The 17,223-nt window shown below is 40.8% G+C and overlaps 1 protein-coding gene across 4 annotated transcripts in view; it reads left to right on the forward strand.

Annotated features, from left to right (window-relative positions):
* The window catches only part of C4BPA (complement component 4 binding protein alpha), a 40,428-nt gene extending 25,142 nt beyond the window's left edge, over window positions 1–15,286 (forward strand). For 2 of the 4 annotated variants that reach the window (XM_005540678.5, XM_005540677.4), the window contains exons 8-12: window positions 1,892–2,089; window positions 4,728–4,916; window positions 11,414–11,593; window positions 14,133–14,308; window positions 14,861–15,286. In XM_005540678.5, coding sequence (XP_005540735.3) covers window positions 1,892–2,089; window positions 4,728–4,916; window positions 11,414–11,593; window positions 14,133–14,308; window positions 14,861–15,034 — 917 coding nt within the window. In that variant the 3' untranslated portion in view covers window positions 15,035–15,286. The remainder of the gene's footprint in view (window positions 1–1,891; window positions 2,090–4,727; window positions 4,917–11,413; window positions 11,594–14,132; window positions 14,309–14,860) is intronic. The other 2 variants (XM_074035129.1, XM_005540679.4) reach the window with 1 other exon arrangement.
* Window positions 15,287–17,223: the final 1,937 nt, after the last annotated feature.

The following is a 17,223-nucleotide window of genomic DNA, read 5'->3' on the forward strand; positions in this document are numbered from 1 at the left end:
CATTCAAAGTGCAGAAAGATAAAAACCTCAACCAAGAATCCAATGACATATTTTGCACTTACATATATTACAAACTGCACAATATATTTTTATAATTATTGTTTTATATAATTTCATGTTTCATGTCTTTTATAGTAGCTGAGAGAAGAAAGGAAGGCAAGTATATATTTATAGAGTTTATTATGTTAATCTTCTTATTCATCATTTCTAGCTCTCTTTATTTCTTCCTGTAGATTTAAGTTACCATCTGGTGTCACTTCTGTACTACAATACAGCTTTGTTCCCTCCTACCTTTCTTGTGATGTTATTGTCAAATATATTGCATTTCTCTATGTTATAGGCTTAATAATGCAATAATATACATATTGTTTTATGCAATTGCTGTTTAAATCAGCTAAGAGAAGGAAGGAGTAGTAATATATATCCTATTGGGTTTCAAATTACTGACATAATGACCTCTGCTGATGCTCATTGTTTTTCTCTGTGGATTCAAATTACTGTCTGGTGTCAATTACTTTCAGTTTGAACAATTTCCTTTAGTATTTCTTGTAAGGATAGCCTTCTAGTAACAATCAGATACCACTTTACATCCAGCAGAATGGCTACAATAGAAAAGATAGACAATAACAAATGTTGGTGAGGATGTGGAAAAATTAGAACTCTCATACACTGCTAATAGGAATGTAAATTGGTGTGACCATTTTGGAAAAGAGTTTTTGCAGTCCCTCTGAAGTTTAAGCATGGAGTTACCATATGACTCAGTAATTACCCTCCTGGGTATCTGCCCAAGAGAAATGAAAACATATGTCCACACACAAAAATTTTACATGAAGATTCATAGCAGCGTTATTCATAATAGCCAAAGAACCCAAATACCCATCAACTGAATAATGAATAAACAAAAAGTGGTTTATCCATAAAATGGATTATATCATTTAGCAATAAAAATGAAAAATAAAAAGTACTAATGTATGCTACAATGTGGATGAACCTTGAAAATATTATGCTAACTGAAATAAGCCAGCAACAAAAAGTACATGTATTGTGTGATTCCATTTATTTAAAATGCTCAGATTAGGCAAATCCATAAAGAAAAAAAATAGATTAGTGGTTGTCAGGACCTAGGGGGAGGTGGAAATAGAGAGTGACTGATAATGAATATGAGGTTTCGTCTTGGGTTGATAAAAATATTCTGAAATTAGTTAATGGTGATGGTTGCACAACTCTGTATATACTAAAAACCATCAAATTGCACATTCTAAATGGGTGAATTTATTTGTTGTGACTTGAATCTCAATAATGCCGTTAAAAAGGAACTTTTATATTCCATTTCAAATATCTGAAGATAAAAAGTGATAAACATCCAATGTGGTAGATGTTTGCATTATATTTCCATATCATATGAATCAGTAGCATTGGGAAAGAGAGAAGAGGACAAGACCCAAGGCCCAGGCTCAGAAAATGCTTGGAGTTTGTTTTTTTTCTTGCCAAGCCATTCCTGGTATCATCTGGATGAGGGGAATGGCTCTTGTTTATTTTCCCCAATCAATCAGGAAACATAGTTAGATTTGTTTGTGACAGTTTTCCTGCCATGCTTCAGTTCAGAAACTGAAATCTCTGAAGTGTAAAGAAGAGGAAGGAGAATTAATATTATTATACTTGGCACAGCATATGGAAACCACTTGGGAGTGCCCTTAGTAAAGAGCCTCTCTGGAGGTGTGCACATTTGAGCGAATGTCCATACGTCTTTTCTGGTGTGGTTGATACATCAGGCCTTGCAGGCTGGTTCCAGGCTGAATGAACACATGACCTCCTTTGATAGGACAGGCTTATTGATTGCTGTGGCAGCCCTAGTAATAGTGTCCCTTTGTTCTTCTTCTTCTTTCATGAGCAGGTAGTTGTACTAACTTACCAGACATTCCACATGCTTCCTGGGAAACATATCCTAGGCCGAAAAAAGAGGATGTGTATGTTGTTGGGACTATATTAAGGTACCGCTGTCATCCTGGCTACAAACCCACTACAGATGCACCTACAACATTGATTTGTCAGAAAAATTTGAGATGGACCCCATATCAAGGATGTGAGGGTGAGTTTTTGTTTTTTAATATTTTTGTATATTAAACATCCAGTACGTGCTAGGATTCTCTACCTTAAATGAATATAATTTTATCCCTCACAACAAGTTTAGAATTAAGTTAATTGAACAGATTAGTGAACCGTTAGTACCAGAAGGGAACCATAAACATGTTACAGTTTGAGGCACTGAGAAATTGGAACCTTTCCTTATCCCAGTTCAGAATCAAATGAGAAGTAGACACAGAAGTCAAACAGTATGCAGATTAAGTATTAGTCTTCTTACTGGTAAAACTGGAATGGAGAATACAGTTCAACTGTTGTCGGAGTCAGGCTTCCTTCATAGCCCTTACCTCCCCCCAGTATGGGCTTTAGGGTGTTTGGCAGGAGACAAGTTTGTGAAACAGTCATGAATGTAACTAGCTGCAAGGTGACTTGTGTCTCATTCCTCTTGAGTCATGAGATGGCAGGACTCCTGATCTGCCTCTAGAAGACAAGTCCTGACTCGTGACTCAGTATTCTCACTTTGGAAGGATATAAAGGAGACTTTCTCCAGTTTCTCTGGTAGGAGATGCACCTCTTTTATTTGTGGGAATGAGTGAGGGACTGAAGGACAGGTGGATACTATTTTATGAGCCTCGGTGGAACAGACAACAGAGGAAGAAAATGCTTTCTTCTACCCATCTATCAGAACCTTGCCACTTTAGAGGTGAAGTAACTGAGGCCAAGAATACAGGGAATTTTATGCTGCATGGCAGAATTTGAACAATGTGTGAAATGCATAAGTAACAAAAAGTGGTAGTTTAGATCAACCTGTCAGAAGATTATTTATTTCGTATTAAGGCTTAACAAAGTTTAATTGCAGTTATTCAGACTCATTTTGGGGAAATAGAATAAAATATTTTAATGAAAGGACTGAATTAAAAATATACTTAATAATTAACTTATTGCCATTACTTAAATAACAAAAAATACTGCTTATAGATGTTTAAAAACCTCCTTTATAGTTGTGTTTAGGCCAGGTGCAGTAGCTCATACCTATAATCCCAGTACTTTGGGAGGCTGAGGCGGGAGGATTGCTTGAGCTCACGAGTTTGAGACCAGCCTGGGCAATATAGTGAGACCCTTGTCTCTACAAATAATTTTAAAAATTAGCTGGATGTGGTGGCACATGCCTGTAATCCCAGCTACTCAGGACACTGAGGTAGGAGGATAACTTGAGGCTAAGAGGCCAAGGCTGCAGTGAGCCGAGGTCATGCCACTGCATTCCAGCCTGGATGACAGAGCAGGACCCAGTTGGTTACATTTATTTGACCCACTATGGTCTTATTGATTTAATTATTTAATAAAGAATATTTTTAACAATTTTAAAAGCAGAAGTGAAGTAGTATTTATCCAAGTTATGAAACCTGATCAAATGTGAATTTAGACTCATGACTTACATATTTAAAAGTATTTTCTATACTGTAAAGCATTTCATAAATATTATTGTTGTTATAATATCCAAACCATATGATTGCTGAGTATTTTTATTATAATTCCTAAACAAATGAGCACTGGAAATGTTTGAGTATGTCCAAAAGACCCCATTTTAATACTGGTTGAGTTACTGACATGGAGAATATAATGTTTTATTCTGTTTTGATGTTTTCTCTTACATCAGACAATAGCAAGATTTTTCTTGAAGTATTGCTACTAATGAATAAAACAATTTTGTCCCTATAGCAGCTCTTACTATATTAAAAAATTAAAGAATTTGGCCAGGCGTCATGGCTCACATTTGTGACCCCAGAACTTTGGGAAGCTGAGGTGAGGGGAGCACTTGAGGCCAGGAGTTTGAGACCAGCCTGGGTAACATAGTGAGACCCCTTGTCTACCAAAAAATAAAAAACTTAGTGGGTGTGGTGGCACACACCTGTAGTCCCAGCTACTCAGGAGGGTGAGGTGGGAGAATTGCTTGAGCCCAGGAGTTTGAGACTGTAGTGAGCCATAATTGTGCCACTGTACTCCAGCCTGAGTGATAAAGCAAGATCTTGCCATTTAAATAGCTATTTCTCTTAAATTTTGCATGAAAAAAGAAAAATCCTTGAAATAAGCAATAATTTAAATTTATTCGTATGCTTTAGCTGTTAGGTGGATATAAACTTTCGAAAACTTTCTTCTTTGTGACTTGAGCAGTGTAAGTTAATAGAGAGTTTAATAATGAAGCCATAAGTAAATGGATGTTGTTTGTCATTGCTCTTGAATAATTTTGAAAATTTACATTTTCCTATTGGTTAAAATTTTTTTTTAATTTTTTTAATTTTTTAGAGACAGGGTCTCACTCTGTGGCCCGGTCTCAAACTCCTGGGCTCAAGCAATTCTCCCATCTTGAACTCCCAAAGCACTGGGTTTATAGGCATGAGCTACCACACCTGGCTTTTCATATAGGTTTTCATTTTGGAGCCTCCTAATGAAATGCTTAGTTGGATTAGAGGACTTTAGCAAATAAGGGGGAAAAGAGCAGACTTGGAGTGTCCTGAGTCTCCTTTTCTGTTTTCCCAATCTCTCTTCAGTGGTGAGATCTTCCAAAGATGGAAATGGGGTTGTTAGCCATGGAAGCTTCCTCATGGTGATTTTACTAACCATGCACCTCACGTTTTATTTTTCAGCGTTATGTTGCCCTGAACCAAAGCTAGATAGTGCTCAAATCACTCAACACAGGAAAAATCGTCCTGCCAATCACTGTGTTTATTTCTATGGAGATGAGATTTCATTTTCGTGTCTTGGGATCAGAAGATTTTCAGCTACATGCCAAGCAGATGGCACATGGAGTCCCCGAACACCATCATGTGGAGACAGTAAGAGTTCATAGAATTATCTTATTCTGGGAGTTTCTTCATATGAGTGTGATGGAGATTATTAAGAGAAGGTTTAAAATTAGGTAAAAAAATTCATATACCTTCCATGATTCTTGGAATGGGTCCAACTTTCTCCTTCCTCCTCATTGTGTGTTCCCTTTCTTTTGGTCACCTCAGTTTCCTCTTTTCTGAATCAGTGAAATAGACAGCATGTAATATGTAAGCTGGACTTTTCAAGTACTGCGTTTTGTTTCTTTGTATTATTCTCTTTCTCCCCTTATTTCTGGTCCATATGTCTCAATCTGCAGAAGAAGAACTGTCAAAATCTATTTGAACCTGCCTTTCTGAGCTCGCTTCCTTCTTCCTCAAACAGCAGCCTTCTGTTGCCTCTGAGCCCTCCAGTCAGACCATCACCCAGTGTGAAATGCCTCCTTCTGCTTCTCCAAAAGGCTCAAGTGGGCCAGGAATGGTGGCTCACGCCTGTAATCCCAGCACTTTGGGAGGCCGAAGTGGGCAGATCACCTGAAGTCAGGAGTTCGAGACTAGCTTGGCCAATATGGCGAAACTTGGTCTCTATTAAAAATACAAAAAATTAGCCGGGTATGGTGGTGTGGGCCTGTAGTCCCAGTTACTCAAGAGGCTGAGGCAGGAGAATCGCTTGAACTCAGGAGGTGGAAGTTGCAGTAAGCCAAGATCACACCACTGCATTCCAGCCTGGGCAACAGAGCAAGACTTTGTCAAAAAAAAAAAAAAAAAAAAGGCTCAAGTGTTAACACATTCCACCCTTCTCCCTTTGTGTTTGATATCTCTATCTAGCGATGGTGAGGGCTCATTACCCCTATTAGGAGCCCAAAGTGACCAAGCATTAGTTGCAGCTTATTAATCAACAGGAAAACTCCTATCTCCCACTTGTAGAAATGTTCCCACTTTGCCAACCAGGCCTTTTAAACCTGCGGGTCCCAGAGCTTCAGAGATGTGAAGCACAAATTTCCCAAGTAGGTCACTTAGAGTGGTGGCCAGTGGGGCCACTCACGCTTCCATCCCCTAGTTCCTGGACTGATGCATTTATTTTACTGGGGACCCAGAGCCGTATAAAAGTCAGTATGATTTAAAATAAATACAGCATTTTGGAAGACAGTGTCCCATCACTGTCAAACATTGCCTCCCAGCTGGCACTTCAACTGTGCCTTTAATAGGCCATTCGGTGTTTTCACAGGTCGGCAGGTTCTGAGTAATGCAGTATGTGATTTGAGTAGTGGATTCTGTGAGTCCCAACACCACATCATCTTTGCTGTAAGTGGGTTTTCTAGTTGGATGTAGTGGATCCTATGTCAATGCCAATTGTTCAGACACTCTGTAACCCTTAAGATGACCGTGCTGACTGAGGTTCTGCAAGGAAGAAAGGCAAATCCATGCCTGCAATATTTGTCTAGTTCTATCAGAATACACTTCTCTTCCTTTCACGGTAGAAGAGGTCCAATGTAGTCAACTTGCTAGGAAGTGGCTTTTTGGTTGCCTCAAGTGATGGTATCATACTAGGGACTTAGCATTGTTGTTGGCAGGTTGGAGATTCAGTGACAACAATGAGCCTTGGTGAGTGGGACCCCATGCTGTTGGGTCCATGCTTGTCTTCCATGCATGCCACCACAACCACTCTGCTCCTCCTCCTCTTGTGCCAGGACCCATGAGGCCAATAACAGAGAATAGCTTACCTCAACTAGCTGAGACTTTTTTTTACTTGGCTGTTTAATACCTTTTCTATTGAGGATGCTCTGGTGTTAACACACAAAATAAAGATCTTCACACTTCCCGCCCACTCTCAAATGTCCACTTACTTGCTCCTACCCCAGATCTCTTTGTGCCCAATCTTCCAATCTTTCTCCTTACAGGAGTAGGACCTTGACCAGACAAGCCATTCATTCCATGCCCTGAATCCTAATTTAGCCTATCCTTAGGCCACTTTCTTTAGGTGTACCCTCTATAGCACTTCCTTTCAGGAAGATTACCCCTTACAAGTTGTCTTTCAAGACTGACCTTGATTGGGCTGTAATGCGGCTTCCATTTTAGGAGTGGAGTGAAGGACCAAAGGAGTGAAGGACATGCCATCTCAAAATATGCTGAATTGGTATGTTGAATATTTCAAGTTGAAAACATTAGAGAAATTGAAGTTTCAGAAAGGGCTAGCTGTCTTGTCTCTTTTTGCATGCACAAGCCATAAAGATTCCTCTGGGGAGCAGTACTCTACCCTTTCTAGAGCAAGAAACTATATAGCCCTTATCACCAGAGACTGGGAATTAGGGGCTGCAGTGGACCTGAATACTAAAATTCCCAAAGTAGCTTTTATTTTCCACTAGTTTTACAGCCCCTCCCTATACATCTCCTAGTGACTCTCCTAGAAATTTATTGCTCCTAGCCAAATCCCCTTTGTCCTGACATTTCTTCTCAAATTTATTGTTCTTTGTTTACAAAGTATAAAATATCTTGCTTTGGCCACTTCTTCAGACTTTACCCTCTTGGGAAGATCCCCATGTATGTATAAAATTTGTGTGCTTTTCCCTTGTTAATCTACCTAGTGCCAATTTGATTTCTAGATCCAACTGAAGAGCCCACATGAGAGCTAAGGGGATTTGAGATGGAGGTGATCTCTCTCTTCTCTACAACACATACTGTGAACCCAAAATATCTGAGACAGGTCTCAATCAATTTAGAAAATTTATGTTGCTGAGGTTGAGGACGTGCCTGTGACACAGCCTCAGGAGGTCCCGATGACTGTGGCCAAGGTGGTAGGGGTACAGCTCGCTTTAATACATTTTAGGGAGACATAATACATGTAAGATTTACACTGGTTTGATCTGGAAGGGTGGGAGAACTCAAAGTGGTGTCGGGGAAGGGGGAGTGGGGCTGGGCTTCTGGATCATAGGTAGATTTTCTGATTGGCAATTGGTTGAATTATTACCAGAAGAAAGGAATATCTGGTTTATGATAAGGGGTTGTGGAGATTTGTTTTGTTTTGTTTTGTTTTGAGACAGAGTTTCACCCTGTCACCTAGGCTGGAGGGCAGTGATGCGATCTCAGCTCATGGCAACCTCCACCTCCTGGGTTCAAGACATTCTTCTGCCTCAGCCTCCCGAGTAGCTGGGATTACAGCCACATGCCACTGCGCCCAGCTAATTTTTGTATTTTTAGTAGAGACAGGGTTTCACCATGTTGACCAGGCTGTTCTTGAACTCCTGACCTGAAGTGATCCACCCACCTCGGCCTCCCGAAGTGCTGGGGTTACAGGCATGAACCACCGTGCTGAGCCATAAATGTTTCTTATTAGATTTAAGATCTGTGTTGATGTTAATGTTGGATGGATATAATGGGGAATATCCAACCCTCTCTTCCATCATGGCCTGAACAAGATATTCAGGTTAACTCTGGAATGCCCTTGGCCGAGAGGAGGGGTCCTTTCAGATGGTTGGGGGACCTTTGAATTTTGTTTTTGGTTTACAATACCAAAAGTATTTGTGAACCACGCTCAGAGTTTTCCCCATCCTGACAGTTGGTTATATTGGATAACTGCTACAGCCACAACTGTGAGCTAAAGAAGAGGCACTCCTGCCACAGTGGCTGGGCACAGGTAGGAACTGGGCTGTCTGTTTGTGCAGCTTGCCTGTGCCAGCTTGTCCTGCCCATGCTCAATCCCAGATGCTCTACTTCCATCTTATAATGAATGGTTGCCTGCTTAACCTTATAACCTGATGGGTCTGACAGACTTGGCTCATGATGGGTGATTCTGGCTGCATGATCACTTGATGACCCACTGTCGGGAGCTTTCTCTATCAGGATGTGGTAACATGCCAAGAGTTATATTTCAGAAAGCATACAGTCCTCTACTGCAGTGCATGGCCTTGCTTCACGATCTCAATGGTCTATGGGGTAAATGTCCTATTGATGTTCACATCTTTTCCTACTACAACCACCTTCAATACACTAGGCTCCGCTGGGTCCTAAGGCTCAAGCAACAGAGTAATTTCACTGCAGACTAGACCTGCTGTTGAGCACTTTCCTACCATGGGCCCCACTCAAACCTGGCAATCATTTGTCCCCCCAGCCTATGGGTTGGAGCACCATCCCCAAGTATGAATTACACTGCCTCTAGAATCTGAAAAGTCCTATTTAGGTGCTGTACTACATTCTTCAGAGTGGGATGTGCAATTTGCAATAATTTGACTTTAGTTTGGATGGGATATCTTAGTGTTCCCTGAACCTTGGACCTCTGAAAATTTTATTGATGTGGCAAACACCTGACTTTATTTTTTGTTTTATTTTTTACTTTGGAGCATCATCATGCTAATACCTCTTGCTTATCTGGGGGAATTAACATGATGCCATTGATATATCGGATCAATGTCATGTTCTGTGGATATCCAGATGGTCAAGATATATTCAGACTCTATTATGACATGGGCGGGAGGGTTATCATAGCCCAAAAACAAACCTGCAAATGTACACTCTTGACACCTTCCATGTATATGCAAACTGTTTCTGCTAGGAAAGGAAAGAAGGGTCTTTGCTGAATCAGTGACCTCATTTACTTGAACTCACATTAATCTGCCCTAGCAAAGATACCACATCTGGTACAATGGCTGCAATAGGAACTAAGATGTGTGTGTTTTTTCAGTGGTATACTGTAGTTCTTCAGAATCCTTCTAATTTTTATAGTAGACAGATAAGAATTTAATGGAAATATAATAGGGATTACCACTCCAATGTCTTTAGCTATTTGAGCAGCACTAATTTTCATGTTCCTCTCTCACCCCGGGAGATATTGTGGTAGTGTTTTTTTCTTTAAATTTACTTTATTTGCCTTGGGGAGAGGGTGAAATGGGTGGGTGGTATCAATTGTTTTCACTTGGTCTTCCTGCATAAGATGGCTCTTACCCCACAGGTCAAGAACCCAATATAGGGGCTGGGCCAACTACCAATTTTGTCTATTCTGACTATACTTTCAAGGATAATGTAAATGACCACAAACTGAACTAATAGGAGAGCTATGATGGTTCTAGGTATCAATGTCAACTCAAGCCCTATGTGTAATAATTTTTGAATTATCGTACCTCTTTTATCAGTGCACAGTTACCTACATAAATAAACATAGGTCCTCTTGGAGGACTGGCAGATTCATTACTGTGCGAACCTTCCAAGATTTTATAGCATCTTCACCCCTGGCAACTGGCTTCATCTTCAATTAACGATTACCAGGCTGGAAAACTGTCCTAGGTTCATATGTTGGGCAAAGGATTGTGACTTTTTATTGGGCCAAATGCCATTGGTCCCTTGATCATCCATCCTTAATTTCTTTTGATGGTACAAATAAAGTGTATATTGTTGTTGGCTGCTCATCTGTTTTCACCCCTAAGAATGCTATGGTTTAATCTTCATAACTCTCAGGCATCCCTGGTTGCCTCTCTGACCTTGCAATTCATTATAATGGTTGCATTTATTTAGCTTCTGAGGCATATGAGCAGCTCTCTGACTGCTATGGCTATTAGTGAACCTTTTTCATTAATGACCTTTTTTTATCATCAGTTCCAGCATTTGATGTTGGTTCTCCTCTTTTCAGGGAGTTCCTTAGAGCTTTGGTAAATATTGTTCCCTCTAGGACTTCGCATGTGGCATAACTACCTGGTGCATTTTTCAGTGTACACAAATGTCCACTCCAGCATATTCACTTCCCTGAGTCATTTAATCTCTTCTTATACCACCTGCCATGTCAATCCCAGCATTTCAGTCTGATTTATTGTGGGCCATCACCTTTTCCATGCTTCTAGGAGCATCTTATTATAGTACTTATAACTGTCATAGTCCACTGGTATAGTACTTTGTCCAACATTCCTGCTGCTCTGCTTTTTTTTTTTTTTTTTTTTTTTAATTTTCTCATGCAGTGTTTGTGGACCTGATAGTATTCCCTTTCAGAGAGGTGCTCTGCACCCGCCATGTCCTCTTGACTATTTCAATGTTCAAGTCACCATTTTCATTTATCCTATGAGCTCTTTTCTATAATGTTTTAAAACACAGGACTTTCTTCCAGGGCATGGATGGACAGTATCGACTGGGAAGCAATGACTCAGAGATGGTGGATGATATAACATCCTTACAGTTTCTCATGGATGCACATCTCTGCATTTAGCCTGAAAGTGACTAAGTGTACTATGAGTATGATATGACCTAAGGCTGCATGCCAAAATGGTTCCTAAACAATGGAAAGCTGAGTGAACTTGTCAATAAGATGAAGGAAAACCTAAGGGCTATAACTCAAGCCTTTCTATGGTTGCTCAGTCTGAGGTGTACAGGAGGGCAGCACAAATATCTGGGTTTGGCTACATGCTCTTATGGGCAGCAAGGATGGAAGGACAGAATGAAGCCTCCTACAAGCTACACATAGTCTGCAATGTGCTACTTGATACACTTTACAAGCTAACGCTCTCTCACTTTTCTGTCTCTCCCTCAAGATTGCAATGTTCCTCCTAAAATTGCCCATGGGCATTATAAACAAGCTAGTGTATACAGTTTTTCAAATATCTTCAAAGAAGAGATTATATATGAATGTGATAAAGGCTACGTCCTGGTCGGACAGGCGACACTCTCCTGCAGTAATTCACGCTGGTCAGCTCCAGCCCCTCGATGTAAAGGTAACTCCAGCTTCCTTTTCAGCTCAAGACTAAGTGGGTGGACCTGTCCTGAGAGCACTGAGAGCTAAGTTTCTTCCCTGTCAGAGGCAGCATGAAAACATTTGATTTGATTTAAAAATAAATAACCAATATATGCAAATGGTACCCAATGCAAAAAGTACATAGGGCATACACAAGCATTAATCTCCTCCATTTCTTTCTCCCAATCACAAAATTCAGCCTTCTTGAGGCAGCCCATACCTGGTTTCTTGTATATTTCCAGAAATATTCTAAAAGCATCACATTTTATCTTAGTGTACCTGTAGCCTGTGGCAAAGTTTCCATGGAAACTTGCTCTAGTATGAATATAGGCTCCACTGAGTGAATTATAAACATCATGAGTGACAGTTATTTCCATTAGAGTCTCGTGCAGGGCAGGCACCACCTGCTATGATATAGATGGTGTGTGTTGGTGGGAGGGGCCAGGGAGGGTGAAGGGGGACTCGTAGTTTGCAGCAGTTGTGGGGACAGGAGGAGTTGAGATCAGGTCTGATCTTTACATGCATAGAAGTTTGCTGTCAACATGCATGACTTTGCTGTCAAAAACTTCAGTAATTATTTGCCACCATTTTCTCTTTTGTACACAGAAGAATAATAGGCAAGAAGGAAATTTATTTTTATTATACTTTAAGTTCTGGATTACATGTACAGAACATGCAGTTTTGTTACATAGGTATACATATACCCTGGTGGTTCGCTGCACCCATCAACCTGTCACCTACATTAGGTATTTCTCCTAATGTTATCTCTCCCCTAGCCCCCACCCCCCAAAAGGCCCCAGCGTGTGATGTTCCCCTCCTTGTGTCCATGTGTTCTCATTGTTCAACTCCCACTTATGAATGAGAACTTGCAATGTTTGGTTTTCTGATCTTGTGATAGCTTGCTAAGAATGATGGTTTCCAGCTTCATCTATGTCCCTGCAAAGGACATGAAGTCATCCTTTTTTATGGCTGCATAGTATTCCATGGTGTATATGTACAACAGTTTCTTAATCCAGTCTACCATTGATGGACATCTGGGTTGGTTCCAAGTCTTTGCTATTGTGAATAGTGCCTCAGTAAACATATGTGTGCATGTTTCTTTTTCATAGAATGATTTCTAATCCTTTGGGTGTATGCCCGGTAGTGGGATTGCTGGGTCAAATGGTATTTCTAGTTATAGATCCTTGAGGAATTGCCACACCTGTCTTCCATCATCGTTGAACTAATTTACACTCCACCAACAGTGTAAAAGCATTCCTATTTTTCCACAACCTCTCCAGCATCTGTTGTTTCCTGACTTTTTAATGATCACCATTCTAACTGGCGTGAGAGGGCATCTCATTGTGGTTTTGGTTTGCATTTCTCTAATGACCAGTGATGATGAGTATTTTTTCATATGTCTGTTGGCTGCATAAATGTCTGCAATAAGGAAATTTTTATACATAGAATCTTGCAGCAATCAAGACTGTGAGTGAGAGTTACCTTGTTGGGATTCTGGGGTCACATACCTTCTTTTGGAAATATCCTGTCGTGGAAACAATAGATGCTGGAGAGGATGTGGAGAAATAGGAACACTTTACACCATTGGTGGGAGCGTAAATTAGTTCAAACATTGTGGAAGACAGTGTGGTGATTCCTCAAGGATCTAGAACTAAAATACCATTTGACCCAGCACTCCCATTACTGGGTATATACTCAAAGGATTATTAATCATTCTACTATAATGACACATGCACATGTATGTTTACTGCAGCACTAATCACAATAACAAAGACTTGGGACCAACCCAAATGCGCATCAATGATAGACTGAATAAAGAAAATATGGCACATATACACCATGGAATACTATGCAGCCATAAAAAAGAATGAGTTTATGTCCTTTGCAGGGACATGGATGAAGCTGGAAACCATTATTTTCAGCAAACTAACACAGGAACAGAAACCAAACACCACATATTCTCACTCATAAATGGGAGTTGAACAGTGAGAACACACAGACACAGGGAGGGAAACATCACACACTAGGGCCTGTCAGGGGGTGGGGCGCAAGGGGAGGGATAGCATTAGGAGAAATACCTAATGTAGATGACGGGTTGATGGGTGCAGTAAACCACAATGGCACGTGTATACCTATGTAACAAACCTGCAGATTCTGCACATGTATCCCAGAACTTAAAGTATAATAAAAAAAGAAATATGCTGTCATATTATATGAAAATGTTACCATCTTGAGCAAGTGTCTTAACATATCTCAACTGTCTCTTAGATAAAATAGGAATAGTAACAGTGCTCATTTCATAGGGCTGCCAGGAGACTTAAATGATAGCAACATAAAGGGCTTAGCAGAAGTCTGATAGGTAGTCATACTCAATAAAATGCTAATATGATTTTTTTCAAATGAAGAGAAAGATAGAGCAATTAGCAGAACTAGATACAGTTCATTCTTATTATCCGAGACTGTTGTCATGTCCTTCTTCATAGATTTACAGATTTCTTAAAAATATGTTTCCGTTACAGCTCTGTGTCTGAAACCAGAATTAGTGAACGGAATGTTGTCTGTGGATAAGAATCAGTATGTTGAGCCTGAAACTGTCACCATCCAATGTGATTCTGGCTATGGTATCGTTGGTCCCAAAAGCATCACTTGCTCTGAGAACAGAACCTGGTACCCAGAGGTGCCCAGGTGTGAGTGGGTAAGTGGGACAATTCAAGGAAAGTCTGCGCTGTCAACCCCTAAAAATGGTGGCATCCCCTAGAGCTCTGTACCACTCAACAATGTTGAAATCTGACTTGTCAGGATTCATTTCTGAGTCACTCCCACTCAAAGAAACTCTTTTTGACTTGAAGCGTTCTGGTAAGTTAGGGGTGGCAAGTTCTCCTGTTCTCACTTGAGAACAGCAAAAACTGAGCCCTTACAGAGCAGGGTTTCATAGACCCGGTACTACCGATTCCTAACTTAACTTTTGCTAAGCTATATAATATATTGTTGTTCCATTTCTGGATGGTCAGCAAAAACAGCCTCTGTTACCATGGGGGCCTTCTGGACAGCTGTCTCAGAACAGATCCATGTTGCCCTGGGGAAGACTGTGGTGGGACCCAAGTGACTTCTTGTTTTCCCAGCCTCAACCACCAGTCTGAGGTTGGTCTTGGTTCAATCCTGTAGTCCTTTCACTGTCAGGATCCACTCTCCTTCATGATTAGGAGAGAAGCTTCTCAATCTCACCCACCACTTATATCTCTTTTAGGAGACCCCTGAAGGCTGTGAAAAAGTGCTCGCAGGCAAAAGACTCATGCAGTGTCTTCCAAACCCAGAGGATGTGAAAATGGCCCTGGAGGTGTATAAGCTGTCTCTGGAAATTGAACAACTGGAACTACAGAGAGACAAGGCAAGACAATCCACTTTGGATAAAGAACTATAATTTTTCTCAAAAGAAGGAGGAAAAGGTGCCTTGCTGGCTTGCCTCTTGCAAATCAATACAGATCAGTTTAGCAAATCTACTGTCAATTTGGCAGTGATATTCATCATAATAAATATCTAGAAATGATAATTTGCTAAAGTTTGGTGCTTTGAGATTGTGAAATTATTAATCATCCTTGTGTGGCTTATATTTTTGCTTTTCAAGACACAAAGCACAATTTTTTTCTCAATTAAAAATGTACATTATAAAAAACTATTTTGTCTTTGTGGTCATTTAGGACTCTGTGAAATAAGCGTCCTTAAAAATCCATAATATAAAGTTAATACATTTGTTTTACTGTTTGGGCCACAAAAAATAGGTACTTGGATTTTTTGTTTGTTTGTTTGTTTGTTTTTTGAGATGGAGTCTCACTCTGTTGCTCAGGCTGGAGTGCAGTGATCTTGGCTCACTGCAACCTCCACCTCCCAGGTTCACGTGATTCTCCCACCTCAGCCTCCTGAGTAGCTGGGATTACAGGTGCATACCACCATGCCTGGCTAATTTTTGTATTTTTAGTGGAGATGGGGTTTCACCACTTTGGCCAGGCTGGTCTTGAACTCCTGACCTCAAGTGATCTGCCCACCTTGGCCTCCCAAAGTGCTGGGATTACAGGTGTGAGCCACCATGCCTGGCCATACTTGGGTTCTCATCCTGGACAGACTGCCTTTACTCCACAGTTTCATGTGTGCACTGTACTCACGTCCTCCCTGGTGAAGTTAAATGTCAACACACCCCCAAAGCCTCATCCATTCTCCCCCCTCTGGGGGAGTCAGGCTTTCCCCTGAGCCCCTGTGCATGTTGTCTCTTTCACTCATGCCACATCTCCACTATTGCCTGCCATGAAGGAAGTTTACTTTTGTGTCTGAACTCCTCATTCCAACCCCAGAGAAGGAACTTCGAGAGACAGATGAAGATCAAGCCCGCATGTCAGCCCTCTGCATATTCTCAAGTCTTCTATTTGATTTGGTCACCACCTTCCTTAATATTAAATTAAAACAGATTGAGCAACTGCCTCACACAGGAAGAGATACCCCATATCAAACTTCCTTATATCTCTGGATACTCTAGAAACTTTTATTCCTTTAAGTCATCACTTATTCTGACTCTTGCTTCCTGTGCAGTCTCTTTCTCACTCTTATCCCAGCTCCTCTGGCTGTCTTTTCTCTCCCTGCACACAGAAATCTGGCCTTTTGAACACTGGCCTTTTTGGCTTAATTTTCCCAAAGTTCTGTGAAGGAAATGGCATTATGGCAGGCTTTCACTGAACTTTAGACGTAACAGAGGAGGTGGAGCTGTTGGAGAAACCCACTGCTATAGTTTGAATGTTTGTCCCCTCCAAACTCGCGTTGAAAGTAAATCCCTAGTGTGGAACTATTGAAAGGCGGGGTTTTTAAGAGGTGGCTGGTTCATGAGGGTTCTGTCCTGATGAATGGATTAAACCATTCATAGATGAATATTTCATGTGCTAATGAGAAGAATGTGTTTCCGCAGCTGTTATCACAGAAGTGGGACTGGTGGCTTTATAAGAAGAGGAAGAGATACCTGAGTTAGTATGCTCAGCCCCCTTGCCATGTAATGCCCTGTGTCACCTTGGGACCCTGCAGAGTCCCCACCAAGAAGGCCTTCACCAGATGCCGAGCCGTGGACTTGGATTTCCCAGCCTTGAGAATTGTAAAAAATACTTCTTTTTGTTTACAAATTGCCCAGTTTCAGATGTTCTGTTATAAGCAACAGAAAATAGATTAAGACACCCACTTAGCATCAAACATATCTATCTATGATCTTAAAAGCCATTACCTATGAAGCTACTAGGAATTTCTTGGTTTAATGTTTATTTTTGAATTTCTCCTGATCCAAGAATTTGTGAGCAACTAGTTTCCCTGAAAGGTGGTTCCAGAAAACACTGTGAGTGAGTGGGCAGTAAGATGGGGAAGAGAAGAAAACCCATGAGGGAACATTGTTGAGGGGGTTATTTCATTGCCAACTGGGACTCAATCATGCTAGAATCATCTGAGAGCATGTAGAATCCAACTCTGAGTTGTCTTCCTCAGGATGAAGACCTGGGTATTTTTCTGCCTATTCTCTTCTCTCACCGGTGAAGTTTTGCCCCAGTAGCAATGGCTTCCAGACCCAAGGGATCTACACTGTAG

This window comes from Macaca fascicularis, chromosome 1 (assembly GCF_037993035.2).
Source record: "Macaca fascicularis isolate 582-1 chromosome 1, T2T-MFA8v1.1".
Lineage (NCBI taxonomy): Eukaryota > Metazoa > Chordata > Mammalia > Primates > Cercopithecidae > Macaca > Macaca fascicularis.